Raw genomic sequence first — 17,376 nt, 5'->3', positions numbered from 1 at the left:
AGTTATTTCGCCAAGTAACAAACGGACGCAAATGCAATACCCTCTGGCGAGAGTAAAAACACTCCACACCACTTGCAAACACAATTCCTCCTACAAGCATGTTGACCATCCATCAATGTGCACGACAACAAATGTTGAAGAATCAAAGGTTCAAGAAGTAAATACTAATTTGCTCATCACTCAGGAGTACTTGACTCATCATTTAAAAGCGTGCACCAAAATGTAGTTGAAAGATGCGAGTCCGCCGATACATCTACACGTCTTCATGCACAATTTAAATTTTGCATTTCGATAACAGAACAACTGATCAAAGACGAGCAAAACTTGGTAAACTCGAGGAGTTAGGCATTGCGTCGTACGTTTTGCTCTCATTTGTATTTCCATCGTGTGACGTCACATTCGGTTGAGACATGACCCCGTGTTTGTTGAAGTTTATGGTCTGCTTGTCCTACTTTGTGTGCTCTGGAGTGAGGTTAGTGAAGGACACCTGTCTTATGTAGATTTTTTTTTTACCAATTCATGGAAACACCATTGGGGGTAGGCAGGGGTATGAATGCAGCCATATAGCTGTTCACATTGGGTGCAGTGTGACCACTCATTTTCATAAATGCCAAGGTGAGCCAATGAAAAAAGCCAAGAATTCACAAAGTTTCGGAAAAGCGATGATAATAGAAAAGCTATACGCCAAGAAAACCTTGAGAAAACCAAGACGCCAAGGTGAACAATGAATAGCCAAGATCTTGTGAAAAAAGCCAAGGAGTGGTCACACTGATTGGGTGCCCGTAGTCCCTCCATCAACTTGTTACAGTGAAAGTGTTTTTGATATATTTATTATTCGTCATTTTAAAGTACATTTAATCTCTCCATCATTAGTACGTGCCAAGACTTGATAGTTTAAAGCGAGCAGCTTCAGCACAAACAGAGTTGCGCCATCATGGTACGCACGGGAATGAAAAGCTGCTGCGAATGGCCATGGCTTTCAAAACCACTGGTGAGGCAAAGCAACAAGGCTTTATATCCACCGAACTACTCCGAGGGAAGATTTACATTTCTTCCACATCAGCAGGTTCATTGCAATTGGAATCGCTCAACAATGCGACGCGGCGACAAGGATCAATTTACGACTGTCCTTTTTCCTTTCTCTCCTTGTGCGAATCCAATCAAAATTAAAACTGTGTATGGTTAAAAATTTCATGATGGCAATAATCTTTTCGGCCTTAATTTTGTGAATGGTGGAAGTTGTGCCTTAAAACTACAGTTCTCTGGTCCATACAGTGTTGCGCTTAGTGATGTCAGAATCTACAGACCTTGCAACAAACTGAAGGGGATGCGCAGCACTTCCAACATAAGAAGAAGAGCAGGCCCAGCAGTGGAATGAGGAACATGATCAATGGAAGCAACCACCAGAAACTACCAGCCGGACAATCTGCAGCGATAAGTACAATCTGTAATGCATGTTCATTTTTTTATTTAACATGCCAAACACAGTACAAAATCCGGGATGACGAGGAATACATAATTACATGAACTCTACGTGTATTACTTCGCACTCATTTATGAACATTAGACAAAACACGGGCTTTTTCTTTCTTTTTTTTCTTTTCTTCTTTTTTTTTTGACACAAAGCATTACTTTGTTTATTGTCCTGATTGTTGTTGGGGGATGAGGAATGCTCAAGATGGCCTCACATCCTGTTTGGGAGGAATGTTAAAGATTGCCTTACCCTTCTGCTGGGGGTGGGTGTTGGAGTTTCCCTGCCAGAACCAGTGCTTTGTCATGGACAGATTTATGTAGCTGTCAGCAGAACTAAACATGAACAATAATTTAAGCCGCTCATCGCTGTTCATGAGAACCAGGGAAATCTTTTGAACAATACTCACGTGTTTACAAGAAATGTTGCTCTGAAGGTGTGATAGCTAGATGATTTTTTTTCAATCAACATCATTACCTCCGCCACCGAAGGTGAATGAGGTTACGTTATCACCCCTCTCTGTCTGTCTGTCTGTTTGTGTGCAGGATATCTCAAAAAGTTGTAGATGGATCCGGATGAAACTTGGTGGACGGGTTCAGTGTGTGTGTGACATGGATGAACTGATTAGATTTTGGTGAAAATCCGAATCCGACAAATAGAATTTTTAAAGGGATTATTCACCATTGAGAGAGAGGGCTCAAAATGATATGTAGCACGATATCTCAAAATGTATTGGGCCCGATATGTTGTCGTGGATCAGGCATTATGGGATGGAGGTTGGCGCTCGACAGGGTGCCCTTCAAGTATATAAAGGAACTGATTGAATCCGATAAAGCATGGCTTGTGGATTAAAAAAAAAATTATTTGCTCTGAAATTCCGTTATCAATTTGAAAATAGATTTCGAAATTAATCATACTTTTCTTTATGAAACAAAATTAAATAAACAAGCCTGTAAGTTATATTATTTAACACCTGTGCTGTGATGGTGGTGATGGGGTGGGGGGGGGAGGGAAGTGATCATAGTTTACGCTTGGACCCATCATAGTTGAAGGGCTTTCCTCCTGGTATCATTACAAATATAATGGGGCTGGACATATGCCTGGTGTTGGCTTAATGGTTAGGTTGGTGGACTTGGGATCCGAGGATCCTGAGTTCAAATCCCACTCGGTTGTTGATTTAATACCAGGTGGGGTTGACAGCCTGTCATCCTTCTGAGGTCGGCAAAATGAGTGCCAGCATGCTGGTTTCCTCTGTCAGAGTGGCAACCTGTCCAGGATTGTGCCCGATAGCCAAGGATGCTGCTTAGGCAGCACCAATGCTCTGCACAGAGTATGGTCCCAGTGGATGGATGGGGCTGGACCATCTTGTCTCGTTAAGACACTTCTTCAAATATACCCACAAAGCAGCCTTTTGAAAAACAAAACAAAACATGACATTTCCTACAAAGAGGATGATTAATGTCCAATTAGGAAGAAAAAGAGATCAGATGAAAGGTCAGATGTAAAGTTATCGTAGTTTCAAATTTCACATCCACTAAACTGTTTCTTTGGACAAACCCAACTACGACTGATAATTCTCCATAAGCAATTCACTGGAAGTTCAAATGGCTATAAATAATAGCTCAAACTTGTTGAGAGTACCTTTTTGTTTCAAAGCCTGGATGTGATTTTCTTTGGACTTGTTGGGGTCGTAGTCTACCATGTACTGGTAAATACATCCGTCCTCTTCATCCTTAAACTTGCAATGTTGAGAATTGTGATCATCTGCAGAAGGGAACAAACAGATCATTAGACTTAATTTAGCTCCTATCTCATACCTCCTACTTATAGTAGCTTTTTTTTCCTGGAGGAGAACAGGTGGCCAAATGACAGACAGACACAAGATCACAATGGTAAAATGAAGAGTGTGGGTTGGGTTCGCAAGTAAAATAGCTGGTGGCAATGGAAGACCGAGTTGACAGTGATGATCAAAGGATTGGGAGGAAGAGCATAAGAGGATGGACACAAGGAGACATAGTTGAGAAAAAGAGGATTTAGAGCATTTGTTTTGGAGAAAGAACTGATTGTAGAATGAGGAGATCATAACCAAGGAGTGAAGAATACAAAATGGTAATCACCAGAAAGGTACAACAACAAACTAGACATTTAATCTCAAGGTCTGTTGTTTCGACAAAGTCATAAATATCTGATGTTTCGATGTCAATGGAAGGGGAGAATTAAGTAATATGGGGGTGGGGGGGGGGAGGGAGTATGAGACAAGAGACAGGGAGGGAGTGGCGAAAGCATGACTTCCTTCACAAGGTGAGTGCTCTAAGAATTTGACCACAGACATCTCCAGTTGGTTGCACTGGAGGATTTGTTTATTTATTTTCAATTAGAGATCCCACCAGCAAACACTCCTGGAGATGCTGTTGGCAAGCGCTCGAAGACATCTTGCTGGAGAGCGCTCTTCGAGATCCTGCCTGCAAGTGCTCTTCGAGATCCTGCCTGCGAGTGCTCTTGGAGAGCTTGCCGGAGAACACTCTTGGAGATCCTGCCGGAGAGCGCTCTTAGAGATCCAGTCGGAGAACACTCTTGGAGATCCTGCCGGAGAACACTCTTGGAGATCCTGCCGGAGAACACTCTTGGAGATCCTGCCGGAGAACACTCTTAGAGATCCAGTCGGAGAACACTCATGGAGATGCAGCTGGAGAACACTCTTAGAGATCCTGCCGGAGAACACTCTTGGAGATCCTGCCGGAGAGCACTCTTAGAGATCCAGTCGGAGAACACTCTTGGAGATCCTGCCGGAGAGCGCTCTTAGAGATCCAGTCGGAGAACACTCTTGGAGATCCTGCCGGAGAACACTCTTGGAGATCCTGCCGGAGAACACTCTTGGAGATCCTGCCGGAGAACACTCTTAGAGATCCAGTCGGAGAACACTCATGGAGATGCAGCTGGAGAACACTCTTAGAGATCCTGCCGGAGAACACTCTTGGAGATCCTGCCGGAGAGCACTCTTAGAGATCCAGTCGGAGAACACTCTTGGAGATCCTGCCGGAGAGCGCTCTTGGAGATCCTGCAGGAGAGCGCTCTTCGAGATCCTGCCAGAGAGCGCTCTTTAAGATCCTGCCAGAGAGCACTCTGAGATCCTGCCGCAGAGCGCTCTTAGAGATCCAGCAGGTGAGCACTCTTAGAGATCCAGCCAGTGAGCGCTCCCGGAGATCCTGCTGGAGAGCACTATGAGAGATCCTGCTGGCGAGCGCTCTTCGACATTCTGTCGGAGAGCACTCTTGGAGATGCAGCCATGAGCGCTCCCAGATATCCTGCAGGAGAGCACACTTTGACATCCAGCCAGTGAGCGCTCCAGGAGATTCTGCCGCAGAGCGCTCTTGGAGATCCTGCCGGTATGTGCTCCCAGAGATCCTGCAGCAGAGCGCTCGTAGAGATCCTGCCTCAGAGCGCTCTTAGAGATCCTGCCTCAGAGCGCTCTTGGAGATCCTGCCGGTGTGTGCTCCCGGAGATCCTGCCTCAAAGCACTCTTGGAGTTACTGCCTGAGAGCAATCTTGGAGATCATGCCGGCAAGCACTCTTAGAGATCCAGCCAGTGAGCACTCCAGGAGATCCTGCCACAGAACACTCTTAGAGATCCTGCTTCAGAGCGCTCTTGGAAATCCTGCTTACGAGCGCTCTTGGAGATGCTGCCGGAGAGCGCTCTTGGAGATCATGCTTGCGAGCGCTCTTGGAAAACCTGCCACAGAGCACTCTTAGAGATCCTGCCTCAGAGCGCTCTTAGAGATCCTGCTTACGAGCGCTCTTGGAGATGCTGCCGGAGAGCACTCTTGGAAATCCTGCCGCAGAGCGCTCTTAATGATCCTGCCGCAGAGTGCTCTGAGAGATCCTGCCTGCGAGTGCTCTTCGAGATCCTGCCAGCGAGTGCTCTTGGAGGTCCTGCCGCAGAGCGCTCTTGGCGATTCTGCCGGCGAGTGCTCATCGAGATCCTGTCTGCGAGTGCTCTTCGAGATCCTGCCGGAGAGCGCTCTTCGAGATCCTGCTGGAGAGTACTCTTAGAGATCCTGCTGGAGAGTGCTCGTAGAGATCCTGCCAGAGAGTGCTCTTTAAGATCCTGCCAGAGAGCACTCTGAGATCCTGCCGCAGAGCGCTCTTAGAGATCCAGCAGGTGAGCACTCTTAGAGATCCAGCCAGTGAGCGCTCCCGGAGATCCTGCTGGAGAGCGCTCTTAGAGATCCTGCCTGCGAGTGCTCTTCAAGATCCTGCCGGCGAGTGCTCTTGGAGATCCTGCCGCAGAGCGCTCTTAGAGATTCTGCCTGCGAGTGCTCTTGGAGATCCTGCCGGCGAGTGCTCTTGGAGATCCTGCCGCAGAGCGCTCTTCGAGATCCTGCCGCAGAGCGCTCTTCGAGATCCTGCTTGCGAGCGCTCTTGGAAATCCTGCCGCAGAGAGCTCTTAGAGATTCTGCCTGCGAGTGCTCTTCGAGATCCTACCGGTGAGTGCTCTTGGAGATCCAGCCAGTGAGCACTCTTCGAGATCCAGCCGGTGAGCACTCTTCGAGATCCAGCCGGTGAGCACTCCGGGACATCCTGCTGAAGAGCGCTCTTAGAGCTCCTGCCGGTGAGTACTCTTAGAGATCCTGCCGGAGAGCACTCTTGGAGATCCAGCCGACAAGCACTCTTAAAGATCCAGCCGGTGAGCGCTCCCAGAGATCGTGCCGCAGAGTACTCTTTGAGACCAGCTGGTGAGTGCTCCCGGAGATCCTGCCGCAGAGCGCTGTTGGAGATCCTGCTTGTGAGTGCTGTTGGAAATCCTGCCGTAGAGTGCTCTTTGAGATCATGCTGGAGACCGCTCCCGGAGATCTTACCGGTGAGTGCTCCCGGAGATCTTACTGGTGAGTGCTCCCGGAGATCTTACTGGTGAGCACTCTTCTTTCCCCACTGAAGTCCCACAGTACATATGTGTATGTGTATATATGTATGTGTATATATACATATATATATATATATACATATATATATATATACATATATATATATACATATATACATATATACATATATATATATATATACATATATATATATATATATATATATATATATATATATATATATATATATATATATATATATATATATATATATATATATATATATATATATATATATATAAATATATATATTAACATTTATATATATGTATATATATATGTATATATATATAAATATATATATGCCTGGTGTTGGCGCAGTGGTTAGGGCAGCGGCTTTGGATCCAAAAGGTCCTGAGTTCAAACCCCGTTGAGCCATTGAATTAATACACCAGGGGGTTCACTCAGCCTGTCATCCTTCCGAGGTCGGCGAAATGAGTACCAGTGTACTGGGCCGGTGTATACCCCGATTAAAATAGGTGTACCATATCCCTGTGTCATAAGAGGCGACCAGGGTTGCGTCAGGAAGGGCATCCGGCGTAAAACATGTGCCAAATCACAATGCGGATCATACGGATGATCCGCTGTGGCGACCCCTAACGGGAGCAGCCAAAAGAAGAAGAAGAAGATATATACATATATATATATATATATATATATATATATATATATATATATATATATATATATATATATATATATATATATAAAAAAAATATATATATATATATATATATATATATATATATATATATATATATATATATATATATATACACACACACATATATGACTAACTGAAACGACTTTAGGCGAATCCAATTTCCACACAAAAATTGAGGAAAATAGGCGGGAGGGGTGGGGTTTGGGGGGGGGGAGGTTTCGGTTCCAAGGAAAACATTATCACCAGACAAAAGACATTATTTCCATGTAGAGTGGAAGTTTTTTGTTAATTCAAACAAATCAATTGAACATCATCATCTCTCATTGCTTCAGATCTTCATTTAATTGGTTAGCTCCTCTCTGTGTAATTGCAGAAGTTGTGTAACATCGGCTTCTTCCACCTCATAAAAACCCACTTTATTGGCCAAGCTGAGGATAACTTTCTTCATAGCGAGGACAACATCTTCAAAATCCTTTAAAGTCATTGATACATCTTGGTCACAACTTCTTTCACACACCATTCATCCACACCTGAGTAACTTCAGGACCCACTGATGTTATCGATGCATTTGAGGATGTTTCCATCAGTGTAACATACAAACAAATGCCAGCCAGTCACCTGCATTACTACCGTACTTTTAAAACACCTGAGATCGGAGAGGGTGACGCAACCACCGATGTTATCGATGCACAGCTCGGTGTATATCAGACCGATACTGCACTTACTCTGGGTGGGCTTATACACCGGTATTTACAGTATGATGTATGGTGTAGCTTCATTAAAACAAGGAAAACCATGAGTTTGGTACCAAATTAGAGGTAAAACGACTTTATAATGGAACAGTGAACGACTTTAAATGACGATGTTCTCAAATACATATATCATCGACTTAGTAACGAAACAATATTAACCGGGATGATGTTAAGCAAGGACTTACTGTATACATGTATGTACATATATATATATATATATATATATATATATATATATATATATATATATACATATACATATATACATACACACACACACACTCCACAAGTTTGATGATTGTAACTACATTTAGTAAAATTGGATATAAAGCAAGAAGAACACACAGAATCAGCTGCAGAGATTGAGAACCCAATGTGAACACACCGGACTTGAGATCAGAGACGCCTTCGATGTTATTCGGGCAAGAGTCACAGTCACTCCCTTTCTTCTCTCCTGTGGAAAACATTCTGCACTGCACGCATGCCCGTGTGTTTTCACACATCTCCTGGCAATTCTGGGAAACAAATATTGAAAAATAAATAAATATGAATGCATTGTCAAAATGGAATTAAAAGAAAAATCAAACAAATTCACTAAACGACAAATTTATTAAAGCTTATCTACATTAACAGCAAGCTCACGAAAAGCATTAGGGCTTCTTCTGCTTCCTCCTCTTCGTTAGTCACTTCTTTATCCAAACTCAGATGACATTGATCCTTAGCTTCCAGTTCCCACGATCAAGCTTCGCTGTGTGTAATTCATCCGTCTCGAGGCCCGTATCCTTCTTCAACACGTTGATGGAGTCGAGAGCTGGTCTACCCTGCTACGGTCTTTCATGTTTAGGTGTCCAGAGTATGATTGGAGATGGGTTCGTTTTTGTAGCGGTGGCAGTGCCCAGGCAAACATGAAACATCTTCAAATTTTAACCGGCAATCTCAGAAGAGAACCCCAGAGCTCTTTATTTGTCCTATATTCAGACCAATGGATATTGAAAGCTGAATGAAGAAGTCTAGTATAACAACAACATCATGTCCCTTCTCATGTGGCGCAGCGAAGGTGCGTGCTTCACTTCCGTGAAGCAGACAGACTCAACTGTTGCCATGAACAGTCATTCCTTGATACGCCAAAAGATTGTTGATTTCATTATTCTTGAAAGTTCGCTGCAAGCCCTCTATGCGACAGCTTTCCTACATTTGATATCGTGAGCAATTGTGTTAACCAGGGAACCAAGATACTTGAAGTCATCGACTGTCTCAAGTATTATTCCATTGTTTGAAATGATTGAGACCTCTCTTCACTGGTTGAATACCGTCATTTTAGTTTCATTCGTATTAATTGTTAGGCCTGTCTTACTGGTGCTTGTTTCAACTCTCTTAAGAAGTTAGTGCACTTGCTCAATTAATTCTGACAAGGCTATTTTATTGGCAAAGTCGAAATCAGTAAGAACCTCTGGTTTGAGGTTGATATGAGGCTAATACCACAATAGTTGCTGCCAAGGCTTGAGATATATGGATTTTGGAATGGCAATTATATTTAAGATCAACCATGCTCTCGACTTTTCTGCTTCCATTGGTGCTGCATTGCAAAAGTTGAGAATGCAACGTCGACGCCACACCGTTTAAGAAGTTCTGGTGGTATACCATGTGTGCCACAACTCTTTCCTTCCACAAAAGACACCTTTGCTTTGCTGCATTCTTCAACATCGAACTGACACGTCTTGATGACAAGGTTTTCAAAGACAGTTTTGACTTCCTCCTGCTCATCATCTATCGTTGGTGGGCTGCCAAGAAGATTCGGAAAATGAGTGTACGAGTTCTTAATCCTTTCCACATCGTTACTTCCTTTAATACGACCTTTGTGGAAAGCCTTTCTTCCATTAATGTCGTTTATGAGATGCCAACTCCTTTCGTGCTTGCAGTTAATGTATGCTTTCTTTACATCTTCAAATTTTTTGCTGAGGGCATTATCCCAGGCATCAATTATTGCACTTTTTTTTTTTTTCCAAAGCCTTCTTCACCTGTTCTTATTTGAGATGGTTGCTTTCCTTTGTATCATGTTGATAAGCTTTGTAAAATTGTTTGATATTTTCTCTTGCTTTTGCTACTCCAAGATTCTTAGAAAGATAATAATTCTTCTTAGCCTTCTTTCTTTTTGGCACAAGTTTCATTGCTGCTTGTTGGTTTCACTGTTGCTATTTCTTCTGGACCATTGAGAAGATACTGAAACTGGTTGTAATGGTAGAACAACTCAAAATGTTTTTGTTTTCAATCTCTGAGATCCCTGAACACTGATTTAATTTATGTCCCAAGCATTACGCCCTGGACAAGCTAATCCTGTTTTCCCAATTATTTTATGATGTTCAGAGTCTCAACCAGGAGAGTAGGGAAGTATCATTTGACATGTTACTACTATCTGGCATTCAAGACTTCTTGCAAAAATCTCCATCAACAACATATTAATGCTGGTACAACTCTGGTTATTGAAGTTTATCCATGACTGTAAATGTCTCTCAATTGAGCACCTCTTGTCCTCTCGTTGGTTGGGGGTAACTCAGAGCAAAACTGGGCCTCGTAGTCTTCCTGATTTATAGAAGACTTTTCAACCTCACTGTTAAGCAATTTCTTCCACTTTGTTGAGGATTCCACCTGATGCTGCTCTGTCCTTCATCCCACAGACAAGCAAACAGTCCACTGCAATCCCATTGACTGCCAATCTAAAAATAACCACTGAATCATAGTCTGAGATATCAAAGGTAAGCTTCAGCCAAGGAGAAACCCATGTCCTCATCCTTTTTCTCCCAAAAACGTTTTTTACAAACACTTCAGATTATTTTGCCAGATTTTGACCGAGGCAAATTCCCTGGAGATGCAATTGGTGAGATTCTCTCTCATGGTAGGTCTTGGACCAACCACATCTCTTTGCCAGCCTAAAAGGCCATGTGCTGTAAAGGAATTTTTTGCTGGTCTGAATACTTCATTTTTACCTGCCAATCATTCACAAAATGCAAGCCCTTCAACTGCAACATGCAGTGAAACTCTCTACTTTGGGCTAGCTCTCCAGATTCCCAAATATGTAGCTTTCTTTGATGCTGAGAGGTCCAAAACTTTTAAGTGTACTGTTTCCCCATTGCGGGCTATTCACGTGCCTCGATGCATTCGACGACCTTGCCCAATCATGTGGGGAGATGCAAGTGCAGCATCTCTTTTTTTGTTTTCTCTACACCTATCCTCTGCTATGCGATGGAAGTGAACACCATGCATAGTGTGGCAGTTTAACGAAGTATTTTTTACTCATTAACGTCGAGTCTACCAAACTTGGTCGAGTTTATTATACAGTATATAATCAAGTCACAATAGCAAGCAGGAAAATAACCACTTACTTTTGAGTTTCTGCATAGCAAATAAAATTATAATGCCGATGATTAATCATCAAGTATAAGAAGTAAAAAAACAAGGGTGTTTTATCAGTTAAAAGGTTTAAAATAATTTCACTCATTGAAATTTATGTCAGGAACTGATGCCTTTCTGTAGGATTACATTTCACAATCTGAGTGCTGTTTTTCTTGTTTTTGCACCAAGCATTTTGACCGAAAGAGAGCAATAGTTAAACACGGTTTCCCAACAGAGGGATATGATGCTTGTCCACATTCATTTCCTATTATTGCACTTTTTTCTCAACTTTGCAATGAAGCACAAAATTGTATTTGGTCTTAATCTTTCCTTCAGACTTTCAAATTAGTCATCCACCTTTAGTGGCCAGATCCTACAGACCTTCATTGTTAACCTGATTGTCATTCTTACACGAGCAGGCAACGAGTTGGAGCACATACCTCCGGCCAGGCTGAATAGTTTACGTTTTGTATGCCACCGATAGGCCGGATCTGGATCCGAACCTGAACTAAAATCGAATCAACTTATTCTTGTCACCGAACCAACTCATCCACCTCGTTTTGTCATAACTCTTCCACAACTTTTTGAAATAACATGTTACATACCGTTTTTAGCCCCATCTCTCAATTGTGAAGAATCACTTGAAAAATTAAAAAGTTACCGGATTCGGATCTTCACCAAAATTGAACAAATTCTTCCACGTCACACACACACACACACACACACACACACACACACACACACACACACACACACACACACACACACACACACACACACACACACACACACACACACACACACACACACACACACACACACACAACCTGCCCAACAAAATTTCTACCGAATCCGTCCGCAACTTTTTGAGATATCCTGCTCAAAATCAAGTAAACAGACAGGCAAGGAGGCATCATGCAAATGCCTGACAGGTATGACAAAAATCATGCAAATGACATCACTGTCACCTTAACCTTTGAACAAGATGCAATTTGATAAATTATCTTGAAGCGTTTCCAAGTTATCGTCTTTTTTGTCACATAAACAACCCCTATACTTTAACATGGGCAACTTCTTTGCCACGGAAACGATGTTACACGTCAATGGATTCCGGCCATTTTGGAAATGCGCCATCTGTCCCCATCCCCAAAAGAAATCTTGCATTTTAATAACGATCGGATTATAAAATCTGCTTGGAATTTGTCGGTGATGTTTTCATTTGTGTCAAGTTTGACATCATGTAGCGCAAAAACTTTTGGTCATATCTGTCTTATGCAAATGACATCACTGACACCTTGACCTTTGAGATATATTGTCAAAAAAACATTGACAGCCTCAATTTTGTCCTTCGCAATCCTCTGGTAAAGTTTTAGGAAGATATCTGAAAGTGTTCACGAGTTATCGCACTCACAGACAAACATACGTACATACATACATACATACATACATATGATGAAAATTTTCAATTTTCATCATAACAAACAGACAAACAGAATAATGCACAAGACCAACAAATATACTTGAACAGAACTTCAATTTTCGCAAGTAACAAGATAGATTTCATGTATACCACGATATTTGTGAAATCCATAAATCAAATTTGACCTTAAAAATAATTGGTGATTCAAGTCAATGACCAAATATGCAAATCCTCTTCAAATTTCAAGTCGATCTGATGAAAATTGACAATTTTGGGAATTCGGCTTATGTCGACTTTTTGGCCCATGTTGACCTCAAAAATGCTTGTTCGTTGAATTCAATGACCTGAAATATAAATCCTCTTCAAATTTCAAATTAATTGGATGAAAATTGAGGAATTTAGAAATCTCACCAAAGTTATTGACCTTTGGCCTGTGTTGACATTTTGGTTGACATTTTGGTTGACATTTTTGTTGACAATTCAATGAACAAATATGCAACTCTACAAATTTCAAATTACTCAGATGAAAACTGACAATTTTAGAAATTCGGCCAATGTTGACCTCAAAAATAATTGGTGGTTGAATTGGGTGACCTGATGTGAAAATTCTGTTCAAATTTGTAGTCAATTGGATGAAAATTGAGGATTTTAGAAATTTGACAAACTTGTTGATGTTTGGCCTTGGCTTACCTTTTGCCCTATATCGTCAAAATACGTTGACAGCCTCACTTTTGTCCTTTGGAATCCTCTGGTAAAGTTTGATGATGATTGCTGAAAGTGTTCACGAGTTATCGCACTCACAGACAAACATACAAATGAGACAGACCGATATATGACAAAAAATTAAATTTTCATCATAACAATCAAGACAGCTCAACACATGATGAAAATTTGCAATTTTTGTCGTCATAAACAGACAGACAAGAGTGAAAACATAACCTCCATCCACCTTTCGTTGTGGAGGATACATTGTTTCTGCTCCTTTCTGAGTTTAAAGAAGGAGCATTTCATTAAATACAATTGAGGACAGAAGGTACAATTTCATTTCAAAATTTCTGTTCTTCATGCTTACCAGGCAAATTTCACAGGTGAGCCCAGAAAAATGCTCAGGCATTTTGCAGTGGCATTTTCCACAGATACAATCTCCTTTGCCATTGCAGATACCCTGTGAAGTACAGATATCAAACGAAAGGCATTACATTGTTACCGAGTCAATTGTACAGAGAAGGGGTTATTTAAAACTTCCCAACCCATCTTCACGAGAGTAGTATAATATATATATATATATATATATATATATATATATATATATATATATATACATATACATATATATATATATATATATATATGTACATATATATATATATATATACATATATATACACATACTAGACGACCTGGGTTTGTATATATATATATATATATATATATATATATATATATATATATATATATATATATATATATATATAAATATATAATGAAGCTGATCAAATACAAACCCATCATTAATTGCTCGTAAATCATCAATGAATCTGAAGATGTTTCCACAGCTTCGTGCAGTTGTTAGTTCATTCCTGCACATGTTCTGGATCCAATCAGACTCATACTATACATGTGCAGGAATAAATTTGCAAAGAAAGGGGCCGGATCTGAACCTATGGTTATCCCCACTGTCTGCTGGAGTATCTTGTTGCCAAATGTAAAGAAACTGTTGTTTCGGAGACATCTAATAAATTAAGTTTATTTTTTGAAAAACGACATGAATATTGATTTTCCTTTGTAGACCAGTTTGCTCCTTTTGTGATCGACTTCAATGCATAGTTTATTACCTCTTGCAAATGCTTTAGCGACTGCTCTGTCCAATGTGGATACGAGCTTGTCATGTGGAATATTTGTGTCTAATGCGGAAAAATTCACAAATTGAGAGACATTTAACCTTCCCCTTGTTATTAATGTTGTGGATACTGTCGATTATAGGTTTGGAATTATCAATGATCCAGTATTTTTTAATACCAAAACAAAACCTTGTCTTTTCATGGTAGTTTTTTCAGCATTTATAAATTTGTTTCATCACCCCTGTAATACTACCTGACAATGGTTTAAAGCTGCATTCTCTACTCGTGATGATGAACCTCATCTTCCAAGGGTTTTTGTGCATTTTTTGGATCCAGCAAATGAATGGTAATTTATGGTGTTTATCTGGAACTGTCTTCTTGCTTTTGAGTAATTTATATGGTATTGTGTGAAGTCTATTTTATTATTGTTACATATTTTGTAGATCTTTGAGAATCTAGTCTGTAAGCCCAATTCTTCCAAAAGTGTTTGAATGTGGAATCATTTGCAGAAAATGAAATATTATTATTTGCTTTGTTAATTGGAACAATAACATTTTGTGTTTGAATGTGTTTTAAATAATGACTTGTCTCTGGATTGTTTAAAATTACCAACAGATTATTGATTCAAACTTTTCTGATCAAATCAACAACTTTCCTTTTTACATATTTCTCTACCTCCTCTAACCATAAAGCCATTAGTATGTTCATTATCCTGTGTTTATCAATTTCAGCCATTCCATCAGTCCCATCATCATAAGTTTCATTGCTTTAGCTTTTATTTTCTCGATAATTTGGTCCTTTTGGAAGTAATGCACATAATTTTCTATCTTTCACTATTCTGAGATCACCTGTGATAATGTATTTATGATGTGGATCTTTAAATACGGAATGTTCACAGTTACAATGATGTGTGTTACTCAACCATTCCTCTACGTCCATAGATTATACAGTTTCCTTATAGTTGAAGATTTTCCCCTAATTGCATTTCACAAAGTGCACACCATCCTTGGTGGCTCTCTTTGTTGTATCGTTTCTGGAAGTTTACCCCGCACTTCCTTCTCTTGTCGTATTTTCTCTATATTGATCATTTCCACCCCTTTGTTATCAAACATAATTTTGATGATATCATTGTCTTTTTCCGATTAATTTCTTTCGGTTTCTCTTTGTACATTTTATGGTCAATCATGTCCAGAATTGCTTCCATGTGTTGAATTGGGAGTTGTTCTTGATAATTCTCTTCCATTAATCTGTTAACAATTCACCAACCTTCTTTCAGTTTTTTTTAAGTATTGATCTTAATTCTACTGTTAAGTAATCTACAGATATTTGATTTGTTGAGATATAACCTATCATTTACAATTTGTTGAGTGTGTCTGAATGCACGTATACTGTGCATCCATAATTGTGTACTCTGTGTCCCTGAGATTCTCTGGTAAGGTGTTAAAAACAGAGGTGAGAAATCAAAGTGTGTAATGCTTCATTAGAGGAATGTGCTTCCAAAATTTGCCCAGTCCAGTCTTTTAAAGTTTTTTTTATTTCATACATACACACACACACACACACACACACACACACACACACACACACACACACACACACACACACACACACACACACACACACACACACACACACACACACACACACACACACACACAATAATATGAATTAATAAAAATCAGACTCAGCAATAATAATAATATATTATTATGAATGTTACTCTATTATTATATTATGATTATTATTACTATTACTTCGAGTACGATATTTTAATGTGATAGGAAGAAGAAAGAAAGCAATGAACTTACTCCCTTGCTGTCCCGACAGGTTTCATTGCTCTGTGTACATTCACAAGCATTGCCATTCCAACCTTTTCGGCACTTGCACGTACCACAATCGCAGTCACCATTATCTGTTGTACAAGCCAAAGTTCAATTATAGTTCAAGCCATTATAAGCCAAAGTTCAAGTTAACATTTCGTAGTCTAATTTAATGTTTCAATAAGGTTAATGCAGAATATCACATATCAGAGCAAAAGGAAAATTGGTTATCAGGATCATTATCCATCGCGTGGCATGTGAGTGAATATGGATAAAGCAATGGTGCACGCTTGTGATTTCACAATGTTGTTCACAATTGGAACCTCTAAATTTGATTTCTGATCTTTTTGCTGTTGTTTATTTTACTTATTTGCCACACTATTCATGGTGTTCACTTCAGCAAGAAGTAATCATTGGATAGAAAGATGAATCCATCACAAATCAAAATACAGTATTTGTGAGCTTATCCATTTTCAAGAAAATACACCAAAATTATAAGAATTGCAAAAGTAAAATTTTGTAATCATTAAAAGTGAATTTCATATCCATAATATTTACTCCAAATTCCCAGAGTGATAAGCTGTTTCTTTAAATTTGCATGTGCAAACTAAATGTACAAGGAAGGATGAAAGGATCACCAAATGAATGTCACAATTTGACATATCCCCTTTAATTTGGGAGTTTGCAATCAATGCTCAGGTCCTAAGTATTAGATTAAAGGTTACTCTTGCACAAAACCTGAGAATAACAAAATGAAAAATGGTTAAAAAAGTAAGAAAAAGAAAAAAAAAGAAAGAAAAAGAAAAAAAAGAAAAAATATAGGTTCCAATGGCCACTGCCTCATCTTCACGCACCGTTACAGATGCGGTTATCATTGCCTTTGGTGCACGAGAAGTCGTTACACTCGCAGAATGGTCCATAGTAAGGCATGCTGATACCGTGTGGTTTTGTGCAAACACACTCTCCACAGATACAGTCACCATGTCCTGAGCAGAGTGTACTACTACCCGGAGCTTTACAGTTTTCTGAAGGGTCATCATGTGTACCATCAGCTTTGCAACTGCAGTCCTTTCCTAGCCTGTAACGCAAGTCGAGA

General features: G+C 40.1%; 1 protein-coding gene across 2 annotated transcripts in view; it reads right to left on the bottom strand.

Annotated features, from left to right (window-relative positions):
* ITGB4 (integrin subunit beta 4) overlaps positions 1-17,376 on the bottom strand; it is a 185,265-nt gene that overhangs the window by 88,761 nt on the left and 79,128 nt on the right. For both annotated transcript variants that reach the window (XM_085861673.1, XM_085861666.1), the window contains exons 14-19: positions 17,135-17,358; positions 16,269-16,372; positions 13,692-13,784; positions 8,195-8,324; positions 3,113-3,235; positions 1,308-1,426 (exon numbers count right to left, since the gene is read on the bottom strand). In XM_085861673.1, coding sequence (XP_085717799.1) covers positions 1,308-1,426; positions 3,113-3,235; positions 8,195-8,324; positions 13,692-13,784; positions 16,269-16,372; positions 17,135-17,358 — 793 coding nt within the window. The remainder of the gene's footprint in view (positions 1-1,307; positions 1,427-3,112; positions 3,236-8,194; positions 8,325-13,691; positions 13,785-16,268; positions 16,373-17,134; positions 17,359-17,376) is intronic.

The sequence above is a fragment of the Eptatretus burgeri genome, chromosome 2 (genome assembly GCF_056783735.1).
Source record: "Eptatretus burgeri isolate ZD-2024b chromosome 2, Ebu_testis_v1, whole genome shotgun sequence".
NCBI lineage: Eukaryota > Metazoa > Chordata > Myxini > Myxiniformes > Myxinidae > Eptatretus > Eptatretus burgeri.
The sequence above is the reverse complement of the archived record's forward strand: the minus strand, read 5'-3'. Positions and strand labels throughout refer to the sequence as shown.